The 19316-nt window shown below is 32.8% G+C and overlaps 3 protein-coding genes across 4 annotated transcripts in view; 2 read left to right on the forward strand and 1 right to left on the reverse strand.

Moving 5' to 3' along the window:
* LOC145746086 (SH3 and PX domain-containing protein 2B-like) overlaps nt 1-12484 on the forward strand; it is a 77044-nt gene extending 64560 nt beyond the window's left edge. For both annotated transcript variants that reach the window (XM_082564275.1, XM_082564276.1), the window contains one exon: nt 12472-12484. The gene's annotated coding sequence lies outside the window, so the exon portion shown is untranslated. The remainder of the gene's footprint in view (nt 1-12471) is intronic.
* On the reverse strand, nt 303-4350 carry LOC145745319 (uncharacterized). The gene is made up of 2 exons (XM_082563357.1): nt 4254-4350; nt 303-4173 (listed from the first exon to the last, which is right to left on the reverse strand). Exon 2 carries the CDS (start codon nt 4153-4155, stop codon nt 709-711), a length of 3447 nt encoding a protein of 1148 aa, XP_082419483.1. The 5' UTR covers nt 4156-4173; nt 4254-4350; the 3' UTR covers nt 303-708.
* An 18-nt stretch (nt 12485-12502) lies between the features above and the next one.
* Nucleotides 12503-19214, forward strand: LOC145746094 (uncharacterized). The gene is made up of 6 exons (XM_082564283.1): nt 12503-13076; nt 15198-15805; nt 15870-16425; nt 16580-17674; nt 17759-17988; nt 18443-19214. Exons 1-6 carry the CDS (start codon nt 12693-12695, stop codon nt 18942-18944), a joined length of 3375 nt encoding a protein of 1124 aa, XP_082420409.1. The 5' UTR covers nt 12503-12692; the 3' UTR covers nt 18945-19214.
* The last annotated feature ends 102 nt before the right edge of the window (nt 19215-19316 follow it).

Raw genomic sequence — 19316 nt, forward strand, 5'->3', positions numbered from 1 at the left:
AGGAATTAATGACCTCTTATACTTGAATATTGCTTAAACTGTAATGTGTTTGTACCTTTATTGAAAGTATGCAATGGACAGTGTTGAACCAGAAAATGAGGAGGTGATTAAAACCCTTAAGTTTAAATTACTTGTTCAAGTTAGGAATGCTGGAATGATTGGGAATGCAAAAAAGAAACAAAATAGAATTTAAAAAATGGTAATTTTGTGTTTTATTTTCCAGATATTTAAGTTAAAATTTTGCAAAGCACAAAATTAAAAATCAAAAATAACTTTTTAAAAACACACTTAATTTGGCACATTTAACTTTAGAACATTAAGGGCAATAGTAATGTATAAATCTAAAACTACTTCGCATAACAATATTGGTGTAATTTATAAATGCAATATTAAAAACAGAAGAAATGGCTTTTGTTTGAAGAACTAAAAAAACTAATTTTGAATTAAAATAATTTTAGCACCTTGAATATTTTAAACAAAAAGTTGCATATTGTAGGGGTAAACATTGAAAAATAAGAAGTTTCGATGATAAAAAAATGTTGAAGAGAAAATATTGTAAAATAAAAATTTGCTATAAATGTTAAAAGCAGTGGGCAAGGGTATGAAGAAATCAATATACAACAATTGCATTAAGCGGTTATTTAAATGAAAAGATTAATTGAAGGTTTTAAATTACAATATTACGATCACAGGTTTAAATAAAATATTTTAAATAGAATTTTTGTAAACACAAAACTGGCGAGCATAAACCACCGATTGTAGGTTGTTTAATATTGAACAATTGTTTTGATAAACGTCTGATAAACTATCGTAAAAATTTTCATTTTGAATAATATCTTGTGACCTTTGAACATATTCGCTAGCTTTAAAAGGTTGTTTACAATACAAAAAGGCTGCTCCAAGTTTGCTACAAGTATTTGCAATTTCAATCTCTGTAGATTTATTCGAAGTAATGGTTGGAAAAATTCCCAAAGCCTTTTGGTAAGAAATTGTACAATCGAAAAATAGTTCATTTTGATACTGAATATCTCCTATTTTGGTGTACATAGAAACCAAACTTAATTTTGGAAGTGGAACTTCATACTTAGTTGCAATTTCAATTGCCTTTTGATAGCAATTAATACTTGTTATCTCAAGTCCATTCGAATAACTTGCATCTCCTAAAAATTCATAGATTGTGAAAACATCAGAAGCTGGGTATGGTGAAATGGTGTCACATATTTTAATGGACTTTTCCAATGCCTCGATTGCTTGGGAGTACTCATGTAAGTTAAGTTTGCACATTCCAATTGTGTTCCAAACGTTTGCAAGTCTTAAATTGTGGTGTTGCCTCAATGGGGTCAATGAACTGTTCTCATATATAAGCAACACTTTTTGACAATAATCTAACGCTTCTTTGTAATGACCTGCAGAATAGGAATAAAAACCTAGATTTTGGAAAATACATGCAGTTTCGTATTCATTTGCTGGACTTTTACTCATGGCTTGTAAGGTTTCTACTGCCTTTAACAAGTATTTAACTGATTCTGAAGGATTGTTCTCGTTTTCATAAAAACTTTTCGATATTGCATTGTAAATATGTACCGTATTACTATCGTTGACAGGAACCGATTTGTTTACCTCCAATGCCTTTTTAAAATACTCCATTGCTGCTTCATGTTGGTTTTGTTCAGCTTCCATTTCACCTTTATGAAAGTAATAGTCAGCAAAACCTTTTGCTTGCGTTTGGTCAGGAAGCAAAGTTTTTAAAGTCTCGAAAGATTCTTCAAAATATACGGCAGCTTCTTCCAACAAACCAATCGATTTCTTACAGTTAGCGATTGTTCTAAGGATTTTAGCAACTTCCTTATCTCCTTTAGCAAGGGGAGAAGTATTTCTGTAAATATCCAATGCCTTTTGGAACAAATCGATTGCTTCCTCAGTATATTCAAATTCATCTTTACATCTTGCATAATTGGAATAAACTTCAGCAAGATTGGTATTCATCGTTGCATTTATGGTTGTTTTTTCGAACATTTCGATGGACTGTTCGTAAATTTGGAATGCCTCTGTATATAACATTAGGCCGTTTTTACAGTTTGCAATCACACCTAAATTGTAAGCAAGTTCTCCTTGCCAAACAGCATTTTTATTCCCTTTTGTTAATAAAAGCTGTTGATAAATGTTGTTGGCTTTGTGAACATCTTCCAGAGCTTCCGAATATAATTCCAATCTCATTTTGCAAGTCGCAAGTTTAGTGTAACAAGAGGCCACATCAGGATCGAGGTCTTTGTTATCTGACAACCCTAAATATATTTTTAAAGCTTTTTCTTGAATTTCTAACGCCTTTGATTTTTTTTCAAGCTTAAGTAAACAAATTCCAAGAGAGTGCATTGCATGAGCTTTACTATCAATTGGTAAATCGTGTTTTAGCCTTTTCTCATAATTTTTGGCGGCGTTTTCATAATCCTGCAGTTGAAAATAACATATCGCAAGAATATCATAAAAATAAGGATCTTCTACCTTTTTAAGATGTTTAGAAGCCTCTTTAATTGCCTTTTCATAATGATTTAGATAATACAAAATCAAACATACACGACCATCTACATCATTCACGTCAGTTGCTGCACCATAATCAATATCCTGTGGTAACTTCTTTTCCAAGTGCAACCCAGAACCTAATATAAGACTTTGTACAGTAGAAATAATAACAAAATATTCTACAATGCTTCTGATACCCAATTCATTAATTATTTCAGAATGAGTCTGAGTGTTGACAGCAATTTCATCTTGCGAATTCTTTAGCTCGTACATTTTTAGCCTCGTTTCACATGCAACTGCAACAGCAAATTCCAAGTTAATTTTACCATCTAATTCCAATAAAGATTTCTTGAATAATTCATCAATGATATCAAAACAGGAGGCAGCTTCAATTTCATGATGCCTACCCAAAGCTGAAATAAATAAAGTTGAACTTCTGTAAATCATTCGCTTGATGTTTAGAACATTTCTAACTGACGTTTCTGTTCTTTCAAAACTGTCCAAAATATGAAACTCTTTTAGAGCTTCCATAAACTCCTTTTTGTTTGAAGTAAAGGAAACATTTCTTGTGATCGACTTAAGCTTTTGTTTAGCCAAATCATCAAATTCTTTATAAATTCCAATATCTCCAGCCACATAGCAAGCCATGGTTAACATGTCAGCCAAGTGGTATCCATTCTTAATATCTTCTTCTGAGTCAATAAAACTTGCCATTATGCTTACAGGTTGAATTAGTTCAAGCGTAAACTTCTTGTTTTCAGTTTCAAACATTCGACCAAGTGGATTTTTGCAAGCATAAGGCACCATACCATCAGGGGAAACACCACGAGGTGTATTCCCATCGAAGAACTTGAACACTGAATGTTCTCCACCATTTATACTTGGTATATCTGCACATGGAACAATTGTTTCTCCTAAGTTGATTAAAACAACTTGAAAAATTAAGGCAAACCATCTGAAATATTCTTTGATGTTTTCATAATCTTCTAATCCATCTTCAAGAACTATAATGTGTTCAAAATCAGAGTAAGGAGTTATTTCTTTGCGTGCAAGCGACCCAAGTCCCACTAAAGCAAATCTACAAGGGGGATTTTCCATTATTTTAATGCACAAACGGCAAAGATCCTGCATGATGTTTTTGAAAGTTTCGGAAACTTCAGTTTGAATTTCTTTAATATTTTTAATTTTTTCTTTTTTGAGCGATTCGAAAGTTATGCCATCTGCATCTTCAGGGATAATTTTAATTTTTCTGGATAGTTCTGCGATGTTTTCTCTCATTGTTTGAATTGAAGACTTAATTTTATTTGTTACCATTATGAGGTCACTATCCTTATTCTTTGCCGTCGAGATTTCAAGAAGTTCGAAGCAAAATTGACGAAGATCTCGTTCAACTTGGTCCTTGTTTTCAGGGTTTCTAACAATAGCAGCATTAAGTAATATTGTACACTGCATAACACACATTTTCCTGTTGTAGATTTTCTCATTTAAACTTTCAGAACTTAAAAATCTTTCTCTATAAACCAACCCAAGTTCATGCAAAAATTTTGCACATTTTTTGGAGTCTATTTCTTTCCCGTTTTTGTAGCAAGAATTCTTGAGTTTTTGAGCAACTAAATTCTCTTTTTTAACCAACATTTTTCACGATATCAATTGCTTACAAACAGGTACAAATAATTGATAACTGAATTACATAAAATTGAAGTTTAAAATTAAGATAAACCATTTTTAATTACCTTAAAAGACACTTCAACTGAAAGTGTAAAATTGCATTAAACAGCCAGGAATTCTCGCTACTTTTAATACACTAACAGATCACAAATGTTATTGTAACTATGTGTTGTCTTCCTAATAAACCACCTCACTTGTCAAAAGTAACAAAATTGAAGACGACTCAAAATACCCAAACAATTTTAGTTATTCAGTCTGTTTACATTGTTGCTAGGCAACGTTGAAAGTACCTAAGCAACATTGACGTCACAGACATTATATTACGCGCAAACATTTTGTGCTTGAGTGGTTTGCAAGTATTCACTAAAAATTCTTACTTTAAAATATATTTAAAATTTAAAGTAACTTAATAGTTATATATTAAATGCTTTAGTATTTTTTGACAAAACGCCCGTACGTTTTTTTTGTAACACGTTGTAAAAGTAAATATGCTAACTTTAAATTTTTGTTTTTTTATATCTTAAAATCTATTTTGTTTAATAAAATAAGTATAAACAAACTCTTTTTGTAATATTTAATTTTTATTAAACTTGAACTTTTCGGGAAAACAAATAAATTTTATTCTTTTTAGGAGACTCTGAAGTTTAAATCACATGTTTAGGTAAGGAATGCTGGAAAATACAAGAAAGAAAAAAATGAAAACAAAAAAGAAGGTAATTTTATGTTTTTTATAAATATTTTTTCTTATTATTGTAGCTATAATGTAAGTAGTAATGAACACTTTTAAAAAACAAATTTAAAGTTTTTATAAACCTAAGTTGTATTTATGGTTATTTACCATTAGTAAGAACAACTAACAATTAAAATCAGTCAACTTTGATTACTTATAAACACAAAAATTTGTTATAAACTCAAAAAAAAGCTTTGATGTTGCTAAATCAAGAAGTTTACAATTTAATTCATAAGCTTTGCTAAGTATAACTCCCCCCTTATGAAAAATGTCTTGTGATCTCTGAAAACAAGCAGTAGCTTTGGTAGTTTGGCCAGAATAGTAATATGCTGCTCCAAGCTTAGTGCATGTAGTTGCTATTAGAATATCAGTGGACTCGTCTTCAGTAATATCCATGCAAAGCTGTAAAGCATTTTCAAATGATAAAGTCGAATCTTTATGTAATTGATTTCGATATTGCATTTCTCCAACTTTTTCGTAGATTGTAGCAATTCTAAACTTTGTAACTGGAATTTTGTTCTGGTTTATAATATCGATTGCTTTCTGATAACAACCAATACTTTCAATCTCAAGTCCAGTAGATTTTTTAAGATCTGCTAAATTTATATAAGCCACTAAAACATCACTAGCAGGGGGTAAAGTTAAAGTTTCAAACATTTTAATAGCTTTGTTTAATGCTTCAAATGCTTGGGTATACAAATACATACAACCATAACACCGACCTATAAGACTCCAAACCTTGGCTTTAGTTTCTAGTTGAGTTTGATCTACGATCGTTGATGAACTATGCTCAAAAACTTCAACAGATTTTAAAAAATAATTCAGAGCATCCTTATAGTTTTCCTTGGAGAGAGTGTTATTACCTAAATATTGCAATAAATAGGCCATTTGGTCATTTACATTTTGATTTATTTCGATGGGTTTATTAACTTGGGGTTCTTTTAGTGGGTCTGTAGTTGACATGAATGGTTGGGTTTCTTCTTTCTTCATTGTTTTTGAGGGAACAATATCAAAACTAAAATGAACATTGCAATTTGATTTTGTTATTTCAAATGCCTTGTCAAAATATTCGAATGCCTCTTTATGTGAGTTTTGTTGAGCTAGTGTCCTGCCAATATTCAAGTAATTTTGAACAAGTCGTCCTCGATGAATTTCGTCAGGGGTAATTGTTTCGAAACTTGTTTGTGATATTCTAAAATATTTAAGAGCTTCATGGTACAAACCGAGTTCAAATTTACACTGACCAATTTCCATGTATACCCTAGCTTTATCCATGGTCTTTGTTAATTTAGGAGCATTGTTAAAAATTTCCAATGCTTTATCAAACAAAACAAGTGCTTCTTTGTTATACGTAAGACTACTTCTACATGTTCCATAATCTAGATAGACTTTGGCAAGTTTAACATCGGTTGCTTGGTTTTGCGATCTTTTTTCCAACATTTCAACTCCTTTTTGAAAGTAATTGGATGCTTGGTTGTAAAGTCGTACACTAAGTTTACAGTTTGCACATCGGATATATAAATTTGCAATGTCCTCATCATAGTTGATTTGTGTATTTAAAGATGATAACTTTTGAAACATATTCAAAGATTTTTCAAAGTATTCTGAAGCGTCCAAATATAACTTTAAACCAACTTTGCAATTTGCAATAAGTTTGTAACAGGATGCTATTTCAGGAGCTTGGTAAAGAAGAAAATACATTTCTAAGGCTTCCTCTTGATACTGCAGTCCCTCAGAAAATCTATGAAGATCATAATAACAGCTCCCAATACAAGATGTTATGTGAGCTCGAGTTAAATCTAATAAATCAAGTTTTAGCATTTTCTCATAATATGTTATTGCTTTATTATTTTCACGTAATTGGGAATAAGAGTTAGCAATGTGGTCATAATATAAAGGATTTTCAGATTCTTGTAAAAGTTCTAAAGCAAGTTGAATTACATTCTCATATTGATTAAGATAATATAAAATCATTAAACGCAGTACATTTTCACTATTTGGGTCTTTCATAGGTTTAAAATTGTGTTTATTCATATACTTAGCTAATCTTGGATCTTCTGTTAAAATTAGTGCTTTATACTGTAAATTATAAACACAAATAAAATATTCCAAAATACTTTTAATTCCAACTTCTTCAATAACTTCCGAGTTAGCTTGTAGAGACTCAACCTTTTCATTTTGTGAGTTATTTTTAATACAAATCTTTAACCTTGTTTCACATGCAACAGCAATTGCAAATTCAAATATAATTTTATCACTGGAATGGAATAAATTTGCATTTACTAATTCCTTTACAATATCAAAGCAGGAGGCAGCTTCAATTCCATGCTGCCTACCAAAAGCTGAAATAAATAAAGTTGAACTTCTGTAAACCATTCTTTTAACACTTAAAATATATTCATCCGATCTTTTCTTGATTCCAAAGCTTTCCCAAACAGAGAACTGTTTAAAGTTTGCAATAAGCTCCTTTTGGTTTGAAGTAAGAAAAACATTTTCCTTAATAGGTTGAAGTCTTTGTTTAGCCAAATCATCAAATTCTTTATAAATTCCAATATCTCCAGCCACATAGCAAGCCATGGTTAGCATTTCAGCCAAGTGGTATCCATTCTTAATATCTTCTTCTGAGTCAATAAAACTTGCCATTATGCTTACAGGTTGAATTAGTTCAAGTGTAAACTTCTTGTTTTCAGTTTCAAACATTCGACCAAGTGGATTTTTGCAAGCATAAGGCACCATACCATCAGGGGAAACACCACGAGGTGTATTCCCATCGAAGAACTTGAACACTGAATGTTCTCCACCATTTATACTTGGTATATCTGCACATGGAACAATTGTTTCTCCTAAGTTAATCAAAACAACTTGAAAAATTAAAGCAAACCATCTAAAATATTTCTTGACGTTTTCATAATCTTTTAATCCATCTTCAAGGACAATAATGTGTTCAAAATCAGAGTAAGGAGTTATTTCTTTGCGTGCAAGTGACCCAAGTCCAACCAAAGCAAATCTACAAGGGGGATTTCCCATTATTTTAATACACAAACGACAAAGATCCTGCATGATGTTTTTAAAAGTTTCGGAAACTTCAGTTTGTATTTCTTTAATATTTTTAATTTTTTCTTTTTTTAGCAATTCAAAAGTTATGCCTTCTGCATCTTTAGGAATAATTTTAATTTTTCTGGATAGTTCTGCGATGTTTTCTCTCATTGTTTGAATTGAAGTCTTAATTTTATTTGTTACCATTATGAGGTCACTATCCTTATTCTTTGCCGTCGAGATTTCAAGAAGTTCGAAGCAAAATTGGCAAAGATCTCGTTCAACTTGGTCCTTGTTTTCAGGGTTTCTCACAATAGCAGCATTAAGTAATATTGTACACTGCATAACACACATTTTCCTGTTGTAGATTTTTTCATTTAAACTTTCAGAACTTAAAAATCTTTCTCTATAAACCAATCCAAGTTCGTGCAAAAATTTTGCACATTTTCTGGGGTCTTTTTCTTTCCCGTTTTTGTAGCAAGAATTCTTGAGTTTTTGAGCAACTAAATTCTCTTTTTTAACCAACATTTTTCAGATATAAATTTCTAAAAAGCATGCACAAATAGATGATATTTACAATAAGCTATAAATTTTAAATAAACCACTTCTAACAGAAAAATCGCGTTAGCTGCTACTAGAATTAGGCTTACATTTTTATAGACAGGCAGCCTACAGAATGTTATTGTAACTGTGCGTTGTTGTTTTTTATTCCTTTTTGTTAAACTATCTTAGGTGTCTAAGGTCACAAGAACAACAGAAATCTGAAACGACCTTGCTTCTGAAATCTTTAGAATTTCGAATAGTTTAAACTAGTTGCTAGACAACGTTAAAAGTAACCAAGCAACAATGACGTCACAAGTATATTATATTACATAAAAACATTTTGTACCTGAATAGTTTGCAAAAAAACACATAAAACGACCTTGCTTTCAATAAATTAAAAATAAAATTAAAAAAGTAATTAAAAATTTAATGTATTTTACAATTTTTATTTAAAAACAAGGCGCTTAAATATTAATCTTAATTACGTTATAAAAATAAATATATTTATGTGATATACACTATAAATTATTATTTTTTAATCATTTTTTTGTTTTATATAATACATTGATTTTCTTTAATGCAAAAATGGAAATGTGTCGAGTTATTTTTTTCTACTAACTTAGCATATAAATCCGGTCGTGAGTGGGCGCTACCACCTTGCTAATAAATTGTTTGTATCATTGTTTTTATAACAACATCGTTCGCCTCGCTTACTATAAGTGGAAAGTGGAATATCATTTAATTTAAGTAAGCTAGAGGTAACTAGTCGTGTTTTAGCCGTTTGTCATTATTTATTTCGTCACAAAGAGTTAGAATTGTAGTGAAGTGACGTAGTTTGTCTGTAGAAAGTATTTAGCAACTTTAAGTCGTATATATAAGAGTTTGTCGTATATAAAAGCTGTAAATTGAGAATTTATGTTTTTCTTGAAACCCAATACTACTTACATGTTGACATCACAATCAACTTTTTGTTACGTCACATTCTTTAACACAATTTAAAGCTTTCAAATAGATCCTCGCTTAGTTTAATTTTACAAATCGTCTGTTTAGTGTTATATTAGTTAATCTGTTTAAACAGATAATAAAGATAGAGAAATATATTAATTTATTTATTATATAAATTCAATTAAAAAAGAACAAATTTGACAAATCTAAAAGTTTAAATTATCAAAATTTTGTAGTTTTTAAAAGTTAGAAAATTGATTTGTAAAAATATCGAAATTTTATTTAATTAATTGCCAGTATACTAACTACTTACCATAAGTAACTTGACAGTACAGAGATAGTAACATCAATTAGGGCTTAAAAATAGTTGACACTTGAGATTTGTGAGTGATATTCAGTTGAAAAAATATATCTGATTGTGTCGGTATAATAGCTTCTATGACGTTATAATAAGGAGAGCTCGTATGATGTATTAGTTAATTGTTATCGATTGTTAAAAGTAACAAGCTTAGAGGGTTGGAGGTTTTATTGGAAATTAATAAAAAGTGACAAAAATTATAATATTTGAACAGGAAAAATTAATTTAAATAAATAAAAAGTTGATATTTGTATTAATAAAGTAAATTAATTTTACTTTAAACGAAAATTATTAAAAAAGTAATTAAAAAAATTCGCAAAATTAAAAAAAAAACGATTTTTAAAGTAATTAGGTGAAAAGTTTCAAATCAGGGTAACCACCGTAATAATCCAGCAATGAATTATTCACGCTTTACCTGAACTATGACGTCACACTCCACCTGTGTGACCTCATACTTGTCTAATAACTCAACCGAGATGAATATAAGCAAGTTTTTAAAAAGTTGAAATATTGATTTTTTTGATTTAAATATTACAATTTTTAAACTTTTTTTAGAAAATAAAATCACAAAAATTGATTAAGTTTAAACATAAATTAAAATATTAAATAATTAAAGCATAGTAAAAGTAAGTTAGTAAGCTTTTATTTGCCTTTTATTGTCTTTATTTGAACAAAATATTAAAAAATCGTTTAAGTATTTGTTCGTAATTATAAGTAGGTTTATGACGTCACATAACTCAAGTGTTTTAAGTTGTTACGTAGCTAGAATTGCCCTCAAAATGTTACAAAAGCGTTTTGTAGATTAATTTTTAAATTATAAAAATAATGTTATGGTATTAAATTTTTTGTTTTTAGATTTATAAACCGAGCAGGTCTCAAATTGTTGCAACTTTTGGCTTTGCAGTTTTTTATAAATTTACTTTATATTATTGAGGAAAAAATAGAGAAAAAATAGGACCTTTAAGTCGGTGAATCCCGGTAAATTTTGTTTACATAAAACAAGCAAGTTTAATGTTCAACAACACGTAATCCTGGGCGTGATAATGTGTATTATGACGTCACTTTTACATAATATGACGTAACATACAAGTATAATGTGAAGAGAGGTTTTAAAGTTACTGGAAAAGTTTGTTTAAGTTATTGGTTGTTAAAGTGAAAAAAATGTTGATTAAAATTATTTTTTAAATGAAATATTGAGTCAAATTGTGATTTATTTTAAACTGATTGGGTTTTTATTTTAGTAATTAGTTAGAATAATATTTAATTTTGTCGAAACTTAAAGTGAAGGTTAATTACCGGTCAAAATTGTTTAGAGTTTAATTTAGGAAGGAATTCCATCTCTAATAGGAATGGGGGTTCGTTCTATTGAAAGCTTTTACGGTCTGTGAATCACAATAAAACTGCTGGTTAGATGGATTAATTCTTTTAAGAAAGTATCCTACGACATTTCGAAACATTTTTATACACAAATTTAAAGTCAATATTGCACAAAAATTTTACTATTACATTATATATGTGTACACTTAAAACAAAATTGAGTTTTTGGCGTATTTACTGAAGTAAATATTTCATAATTTTGTTGCTGTTAAAAAACAATTTTTATGGGTTCGAAATATGCCAAAACTTTAATAGGAAAGTTGTTAAATTTTATGGGAGTTTTGATGTTTAAAAGTTAGTATTTTTATGATGTTTTCCTAACTTGCCATAAAATTTATTTGACCGGGTTATAGTGTTTGCTTTCCATTTAAACGTGCCTGTTTGAAGGTTTAAAAATGCATAGGAATATAAATTTAGGTTGGCGAATATATGTTAGTTTGACTTTAAAGTTTTTGGTTTAACTTTTAGTTTTGTTGCCTATGTTGAAGCATTGACCTTTTAACGACTGTTTAACGCGTTAAACTTGTAAGTATTCACCTCATTGATGTAATATAACAGGTGATAAGCAATTCATTGTTGCTAGAAGTATTAAATTTAAGAATTAGGCGAAAAATTTAATCGATTTTAGTATTTTTTGCCCTTTTTAAATTTTGTTGTTCGCCCCTTGCCGCCTACTACATTCCCAATAGGAGAGAATTCTCTCATTCCATTCTTACAATTCACAGTTGTCGTGTCATAGAAGTTATATTGTGATGTCATAAGCGCGATTGTCAGACCTTAACGTGAACTTATTAATGGTGGCCTAATTTTGTTTCCGTTTAAGAAGTGTTGAAAATTTTTAATCTTGCTAAAATTCGATTTAAAATCGCATTCGATTAAGAGAGTTTATAAAGTTGACTTGATTATGAGATTAAAAGATTAGTTCTGGAATTAAATCGACCCCCAGTCGATTGTAGCAACCTTTAACAAGCTAATTTTAAAGTTGTTTTGAAATTCAGTTTAATGAGGAAAAATAAGGTTACATCATTATTATTTTAAATGGTCACGCGTATCATAAAGTGTTTGAGCAATCATCTGCTTCAACTACTTGAATATAAGTAACACAAAAACTTAAAATTTACTTGTTTATGTCAATAAAACTTAGCCTTGGCGTCTCAGAGCAATTAGAGTAAGATTTACTTGCACAGAAATGTAGTAGACTCAATTTTAGGCTTGCCGAATAAAATATAGTTTGGTTAATGTGATGTACGGGTACTTATGTCATTTTCTCTCAATTTAAGCACTTAAAAGTTAGCCTAAAGGCCCGTAGTCGAAAAACGCCTTCGTCAAGATGCCAAACTATTACTATTCTCATGTTTGTTTTGTAATAATGGCCATTGTTTACCTTCTTTGTTGTCACAGAATGTCTTGTTTGTCGAATATGATGGAATAATTTTCAATAAGTTAAGATTTGAGATATTTGGATTTAATATTGACAGAAGATTTCAATTCTAGAACGTTTAGACTTTTTAAATAATGAAATCTCGAACACAACTTGACGCCGCTGCCCGCCGAGCAGAAAACCAATTCCCCGCAAATAAAGGATATTTATTACGTCATAATAAAATGGGAAAAACGAGACATTTATATCGAAATATGTTTTTAATTATTTTCTTTATTGTGACGTCACAGCCAGTCGTTTGTCAAACAAATCAAGATGTTCTGGAACCGAGTAAAAGTTTATTTTTTGCCGAAGAAGATATGACGTCACAAGACGATTTGATGACATCAGAGGGTGAATGGGGGTTGGGTGAATCGTGCCACTTCGAAGCCATCGCTGGTCGATTGTTTAATACTTCAGTGGCTTATTACGTCACAGAGACGCGCCCCCAGTTAGTAGAGGAAGGAACAAAGTTTAAGGTTGGTGAAAGTTATTGATTTTATTTCAATTTTAAACCAAATTTAAACGAAATTTATTTCAAATTTGAATTTAATTTAAAATTGATTTTTTGTTTAATTTTAAATTCGGTTCAAGAACTTAATAAAGGAACTCTTCTATTTATGACGTCACAACCATGTTTTGTTGTGCCGAGAATTTATAACAATTTCAATTATTCTACAAGGCGGTCATTAAATTTTTTAAGTACTTTCCCGTGTACGTTTTTAATAATTTAAGGTAACGTAAACTTGATCTTCGTTTCTGTGACGTCATAGTTTATAAATATGACGTCATTATTATTATGTTGGCTCGAATATTGCGGTTTTATTGGTTAAAACGAACAGTGTTTTTTATTAAGATATTTTTCGTTCTTTTGGGAATAGAAACTTTTTGTGACGTCATAATCAAACCGCGCACTATCGCGATATTAAACTTCGATAAATATCAGAAACGAAATTTAATTTAAATTGTTAGAAATTCGTCGAAACCGAATTTGAAAAAATGTTGATTTTATCTTCAAATTTCTCGTGAAATATTTTAAGATATTGAGTTACAGAAATCTCTTCGATTTTTCATGTTTGAAATTTGATCGCGTCTTTATTTTGTGACGTCATAATTTCGCAATTGTCACGTTTGTGATTGGGGGTGATCACGTGATATAAGTGTGTTTGGAAATATTATATTTCTGAAATTTTTAACTTTTATTAATTTTGGTTAATCTTTAATCTTCTACTTTAAATATTTGGTGTTCATAATTTCTATTATGACGTCATATAACCGCTTTTATGTGCAGCGTGCCGGCGCTTTTTATGAATGGTTTGATGTTAAAAAGGGCATTGTGACGTCAGAGCGATGATTTTGTGTAAATATAATAAAATTGTTGAAATAGCCTAGTTATGTCGCTTGCCAATTAACAAACCATTTTTCACAATTTATTTTTTATTAAAAATGTGGGAAAACGCTTTTTTTTAATTTGCGAAAAAAACTAAAGACAGGGCCGGTTTAGAAACTCTGTAGGGAGGGGGATTATTTAAGGTTCAGATTTCGACATTTTGTAAAGTTCACGTGTGGTAATGTTTCCCTTTATTTGTAAATATTTAAGTTTCAAGTTTAAATTAAATTTTTACTTTCACGACAAACCAACCGTTTATACAACCCGCCACGCCACAATGACTTTGATTATGACGTCATAGTTTGATGTATAACGCAGCTGTTAAGGCAAAGGTGAAAAGTTGTAAATCTTTTAAGGTGGGATTGGAATTAAACTTGTTAAAATCTTAATTAGTTTTCCGTTGCAACAAACTTATAAGAAAATGGGAAAATAAAAATAAAATCTTTTCATAAAATCTCGGATTTTGTTTTCAGTGTTTTCTCGCTTCCGTTAAAAACTTTTATCGGTTACTGTGACGATTATTTAAGCTTTCCATTGTACTTCTATTGTGACGTCACATTCGGTTGGTTCCATAAACAATTTATTAGTTATTGTCGAAAGACGACATATTTTACACTTCGACGTTTGTTTCGGTTCATTAACTTTCAATTATTTACCGTTAATGGATTGCGGTGTAGATGTGGTATGTGACGTCACAATCACAAAACAATTAAAGTCACAAAATTCCAGACGAATGTTTGTTCAAAAAATTTAATTGTTAAATTTCGTGTTCGAAACAATTATCGTAACTTGAAACTATTATGACGTAACAATACCCAGTGTTATAAATATAAAACGCGATTGAGCGATTAATTCGTAGTTAACCGAAGGTCGATATCTAATCTTGCCAATGACTTTGTGACGTCATAAATAGAAACGCGAATATCGGTTATCGAGACCTTGGATCGATTTTTGATATTTTTAAAATCTTATTAATTATTATTCGCAAATTCCAATATTTTTAATCTCTTTCTAAGTGGAAATTGATCCTACATCAAACACTGTGACGTCACTGACATTTTAATTACGTATATGGCGCCTTTATGATGTCACCCGACGACAATTTGTTAAATTGTTTTGTTTATTGTTGTCTTAAATTTCTGAAAATTGATCGTTTTCGCGCGTGACATTTCCATATATTGTTACGTCATAATATTTTGTTGTTTTTTAGGTACAATTCGTCGATGATGACGTCACTAACTGGCTAGTATTTAAAGATGACGTCACTCTTTTACAAGGTGTTCCTTTGTCAAACCATGTTGGATTGCCTTATCATTACGTCATCACAGTGCTGAATAATGACGTCATTACCGCAACTATCCCATGTTCGATCCAGGTAAATGACGTCAGAGATATGATGACGTACCAACCTGACATCGACTGCCACCCAACGGAAGCGATCGCCACTATATCTCTTACACTCGAGGGCAGTATTGAGGATTTGACCTTCAAACAGAGAGTTGACCTTGTACTCGATCTTTGTACGTTTATGGGTTCAAAGGTCAACCCTGCATACGTCACAATCGAACAAGGAAGTCCCTCAAAACACAATGCTTATATGGTGGGGCAGGGTGATGGCTTCGCACGTGGAGCAGGGGTTGTGATCTCGTGGCCGATGGCGTGTGGCAGTGACGCCACTGATTGGGAGTTACTCAGGCGAATCGAGGTCACGACTTTGAACGGTGAGATGTCAAATAATCTTGGGTTAAAGGTCGTGCAATGGAGAGTTGAAAATAGAAAACAGCATTTAAGAAATCCCGAACTTCTGCGGAAGAAAAGGTATTGTTTGTTATTGTGACGTCATTATGGTAATTAATTATATACTAAATATATTTTATTTTAGGCAATCAGATTTAAATCGTTTTAAATCCCCCACCTACCCCCGACCCCGAGCGACTCCTCACCCCGGGATTGACCCCGATTTTGATCTTCTCGCTGACTCCCCGGGGATTTACGCAACCCCTATTTTACCCCTGGAAGAAAGCATTGATATCCCCCAAAAGGGACGAAAGCGAATCCACATTGGAATGTTGAGGGCGTCGCCCGTACCTTACCGACCCCCGGGGGCGACGCGTCTTCCTGACCACGTGTTTAATCGCCCCAAACTTCCCTCACCCAGCTCTCCCGTCCCTAAACTCCCTCTTTCCCTATTACCTGAAATGAACAACACCCCGCCTGAGAATCGACGAGGCATTGATGATGTCACAGTAAAAGGGAGCACTTACTTCGAACACAGAATCGAGCGTGACGTGTTCTATGACCTTGAAGAAGGTGACACGGGGTCACTGACTTTGAGTTTAGTTGGTATGGCTTCGTTTCAACCCACGTGGTTGATGTTGGATTCCCCCTCTCTTCTTATTTACGGGGTTGCCCCCAGACCGATTAAAGGAGAAACTACGGTAAGTTGTGACGTCATTGTAGTGACGTATCTGTTTTAACATTTTAATTTGATTAAATTTTTAGAAAAAATTAGTAGACAGTTTTTTATTTTAAATAGTTATCAATATCCTCGTTATATTATTTTATAATTATGACGTCATAATTCTTTTTCAGGCTCCGACCGATTTTCTTTTAATCGCGGAAGATTCTGGGGGAAAATCGACGACCGACTCCTTCTCCATTCACCTCACTTCTCGACCTCGTGCCCTCAATCATCGATTCACTCTTGTTTTTACCCATTATGACGACACAATCCCCCCTCACACGATCGACAGTATTGTCGGAAGATTGCTCACGATCGCGCTCGGGTCTCTTTGGGATGACGTAGCTCCTCCTGGTCACGTGACATTTGCTAAGGTCGACAAAGGGCAACAGCAACTCGTGATCACGTGGTTTGATAATAGTCTCGGATCCAAGACACAATGTAACTTGGCCAAAGTTCGTCGCTTGTGGGCGATCATGAGCGGCAATGATGACGTCACAAAGGATGATCAAAGGGATCGTGCGATTCGAGATTTTGCGGATAATTTTCGTCCGAAGTTTAGGTTGAAATATGTGAAGTTGAGTTTGTTTGGTCCTTGTGCAAATTCAATCACAACAACAACATCTTCAACACGATCAACAACTACAACAACGGAATCAACAACCACAACATCTACAACAACAACAAAGCCCGCGTTACCCACCCCTCCCCCTCCAACAAAACCCCCAACATTTACAACAACAACAACAAGGCCTGCAACGATAACATACCCCACTACTACTTCTACAACAACTACTACAACTTTAAAACCTATAACCACCCTCGCGCCGATGCTTCTTACTGATCCTAACTACGTCATAAAGCTTTCGACGAACATTGGAAAACAATCGACTACAAAAATACCAAAAAGTTTATTTCAAAGCAGGGAAACCCCCGTTTCACCCATTCTTGTTCCGTGGGGGGACGGGTTACCCATGTGGGTCGCTGTGGACAGTTCTAAATGGACTCTGGTTGGCTTGCCAACGATTGATGACGTCACAAACCTTCAAAGGTTTAACTCCACGCACGTGGTGTGGAAGGGCGGAGTCTCAGCTGTCACTAAACTCGGAGTCAAATCGGAGCGAGTTTTGGTCGAAGTTTACGTCGCCGACCCGACATCTAGCGGTGGGGATAAATTCGAGGAAAATCATTTGTTCACGATGAGAATCAAAAACTACAATTTAAAGGTAACTTAAGTTGTATTGTGACGTCATCAATAACTGTAATGACGTCATCATTGTTTATTAAAATGACTTATTTAATATTTTTAGAATTTCACGGCCCTTGATTCGTCTCGGTTAATTAACGTCATTCGGGGTATTTGGGGTGACCGTTCTGCTTCGAATATTTTCGTTTATCCTCCAACATCCGGGTCTGTCGTGTTCTCGTGGTGCAACAGTTCACTTTCCTTTATGGATGAGTGCCCATTTTCTCAGATCGCTGCCATGGCAACAAAGATATTCGAATCCGTCGATCAAATTAATCGGAAAGTGATTGACAAGTAAGTTTGTTGTTAGATCATTAAGTGGTAAAAAAACTTGTCTACATGAAGTCGTGGGTTCGACCCCCACTGCTCTCATGCTGTAGCGCCCCTAAATAAGGCTGTAGCGCCCCTTGAGTAAGGCTGTAGCGCCCCCTCATGCTGTATCACCCCTTGAGTAAGGCTCTATAAACGGTATAAACTCCTGCTGACCTAGCACTTAATCAGCAAATTAATTATCAGGCAATTATAATTTATAATATCCCAAACTGCTAAAGTTAACTTGAGACTGGGTCAGGGTAACTGATGTTACTCTAGGTTTAAGTGCGCATTCGATCTTCCCACATCGAGGATAAATAAATAAAATATGAAGTGTCTAAGTTCGTATTCTGCTGCCAGCCTTTTTAGTGTTCTTTTAAATTACTTTGGGTTCTTGGTTTAATTCCCATTACTTACAATAAAAATATTTTTACAGATTTTTTGACGCTGGTTTTGATGTTGATGACGTCAAACTACAACGTAAAAACTCTTGTTTAAAGAAAAAGCCCCGCGTACTCCCCCCAACAACCACCCTCACCCCCCCTGAGGTTACCACGACAACCACCACTAAAGATGAAGAAGAGGAAATCCAACAAGCTGGAGGGGACAGCGCGACGAGCATCATAATCATCGCAGTTGTTATTGTTTGTGTCGTCATAGTTATCATTGTGGCGGTCGTTAAATGTCGAATGAACAGTGCGAGATCGCGGAAAAGAAAAGAGACCCCGATACGCATGAACGAGCACGGGAGTAATAATATATTTAAAGCAGCGACACCTATCGTATTCGACGGTGAAATAGACGCAACGCAGCCTTTAACAACGAGCACTTTCACCCAAAAAACTTCGCAAAATGGGGACCAAAATATCGTCACAGAAACGACCCCGTTTAATAATGAAGAAACGCGGCCCCCGCCACCCCCTTATATCCCCAAATAATCGGGGATTTTCCACCAACTCCTTCTTTCTTAATCACTGTAGTGTTAATTACGTTTCAAGGTCACGTGGTCTTAATTGTCACGTAAACAATCATCGATTATTACCGATAAAGATGTTCCTTTTTACAGATAACGTTTTATTTAGGCGAAGTTGCTGATTTTTAAAGTTTTTTTGCGAATCTAATTATGTTTATTTATATTTCTTGATAACAATTTATTTCGTTCTAGTACTATTTTTGTTCTTTTAATAAAAGTTATTTTTTTCTATGCATCGCGCTGGCTTGTTTTATTACAGTGACGTCACAATCTAATTCGAACGTCGCTCAAAGACAGCTGTTTATGTTATTATGACGTTATTCTATGATGTCATATT

This window comes from Corella eumyota, chromosome 3 (assembly GCF_963082875.1).
Source record: "Corella eumyota chromosome 3, kaCorEumy4.1, whole genome shotgun sequence".
NCBI lineage: Eukaryota > Metazoa > Chordata > Ascidiacea > Phlebobranchia > Corellidae > Corella > Corella eumyota.

Coding starts and splice junctions, on each gene's coding strand:
- LOC145745319 (XM_082563357.1), bottom strand. CDS start 4,155: ATGTTGGTTAAAAAAGAGAATTTAGTTGCTCAAAAACTCAAGAATTCT.
- LOC145746094 (XM_082564283.1), top strand. CDS start 12,693: ATGAAATCTCGAACACAACTTGACGCCGCTGCCCGCCGAGCAGAAAAC. Junction 13,077..15,197: donor AGGAAGGAACAAAGTTTAAG/GTTGGTGAAAGT, acceptor GTTGTTTTTTAG/GTACAATTCGTCGATGATGA. Junction 17,989..18,442: donor AATCGGAAAGTGATTGACAA/GTAAGTTTGTTG, acceptor ATATTTTTACAG/ATTTTTTGACGCTGGTTTTG.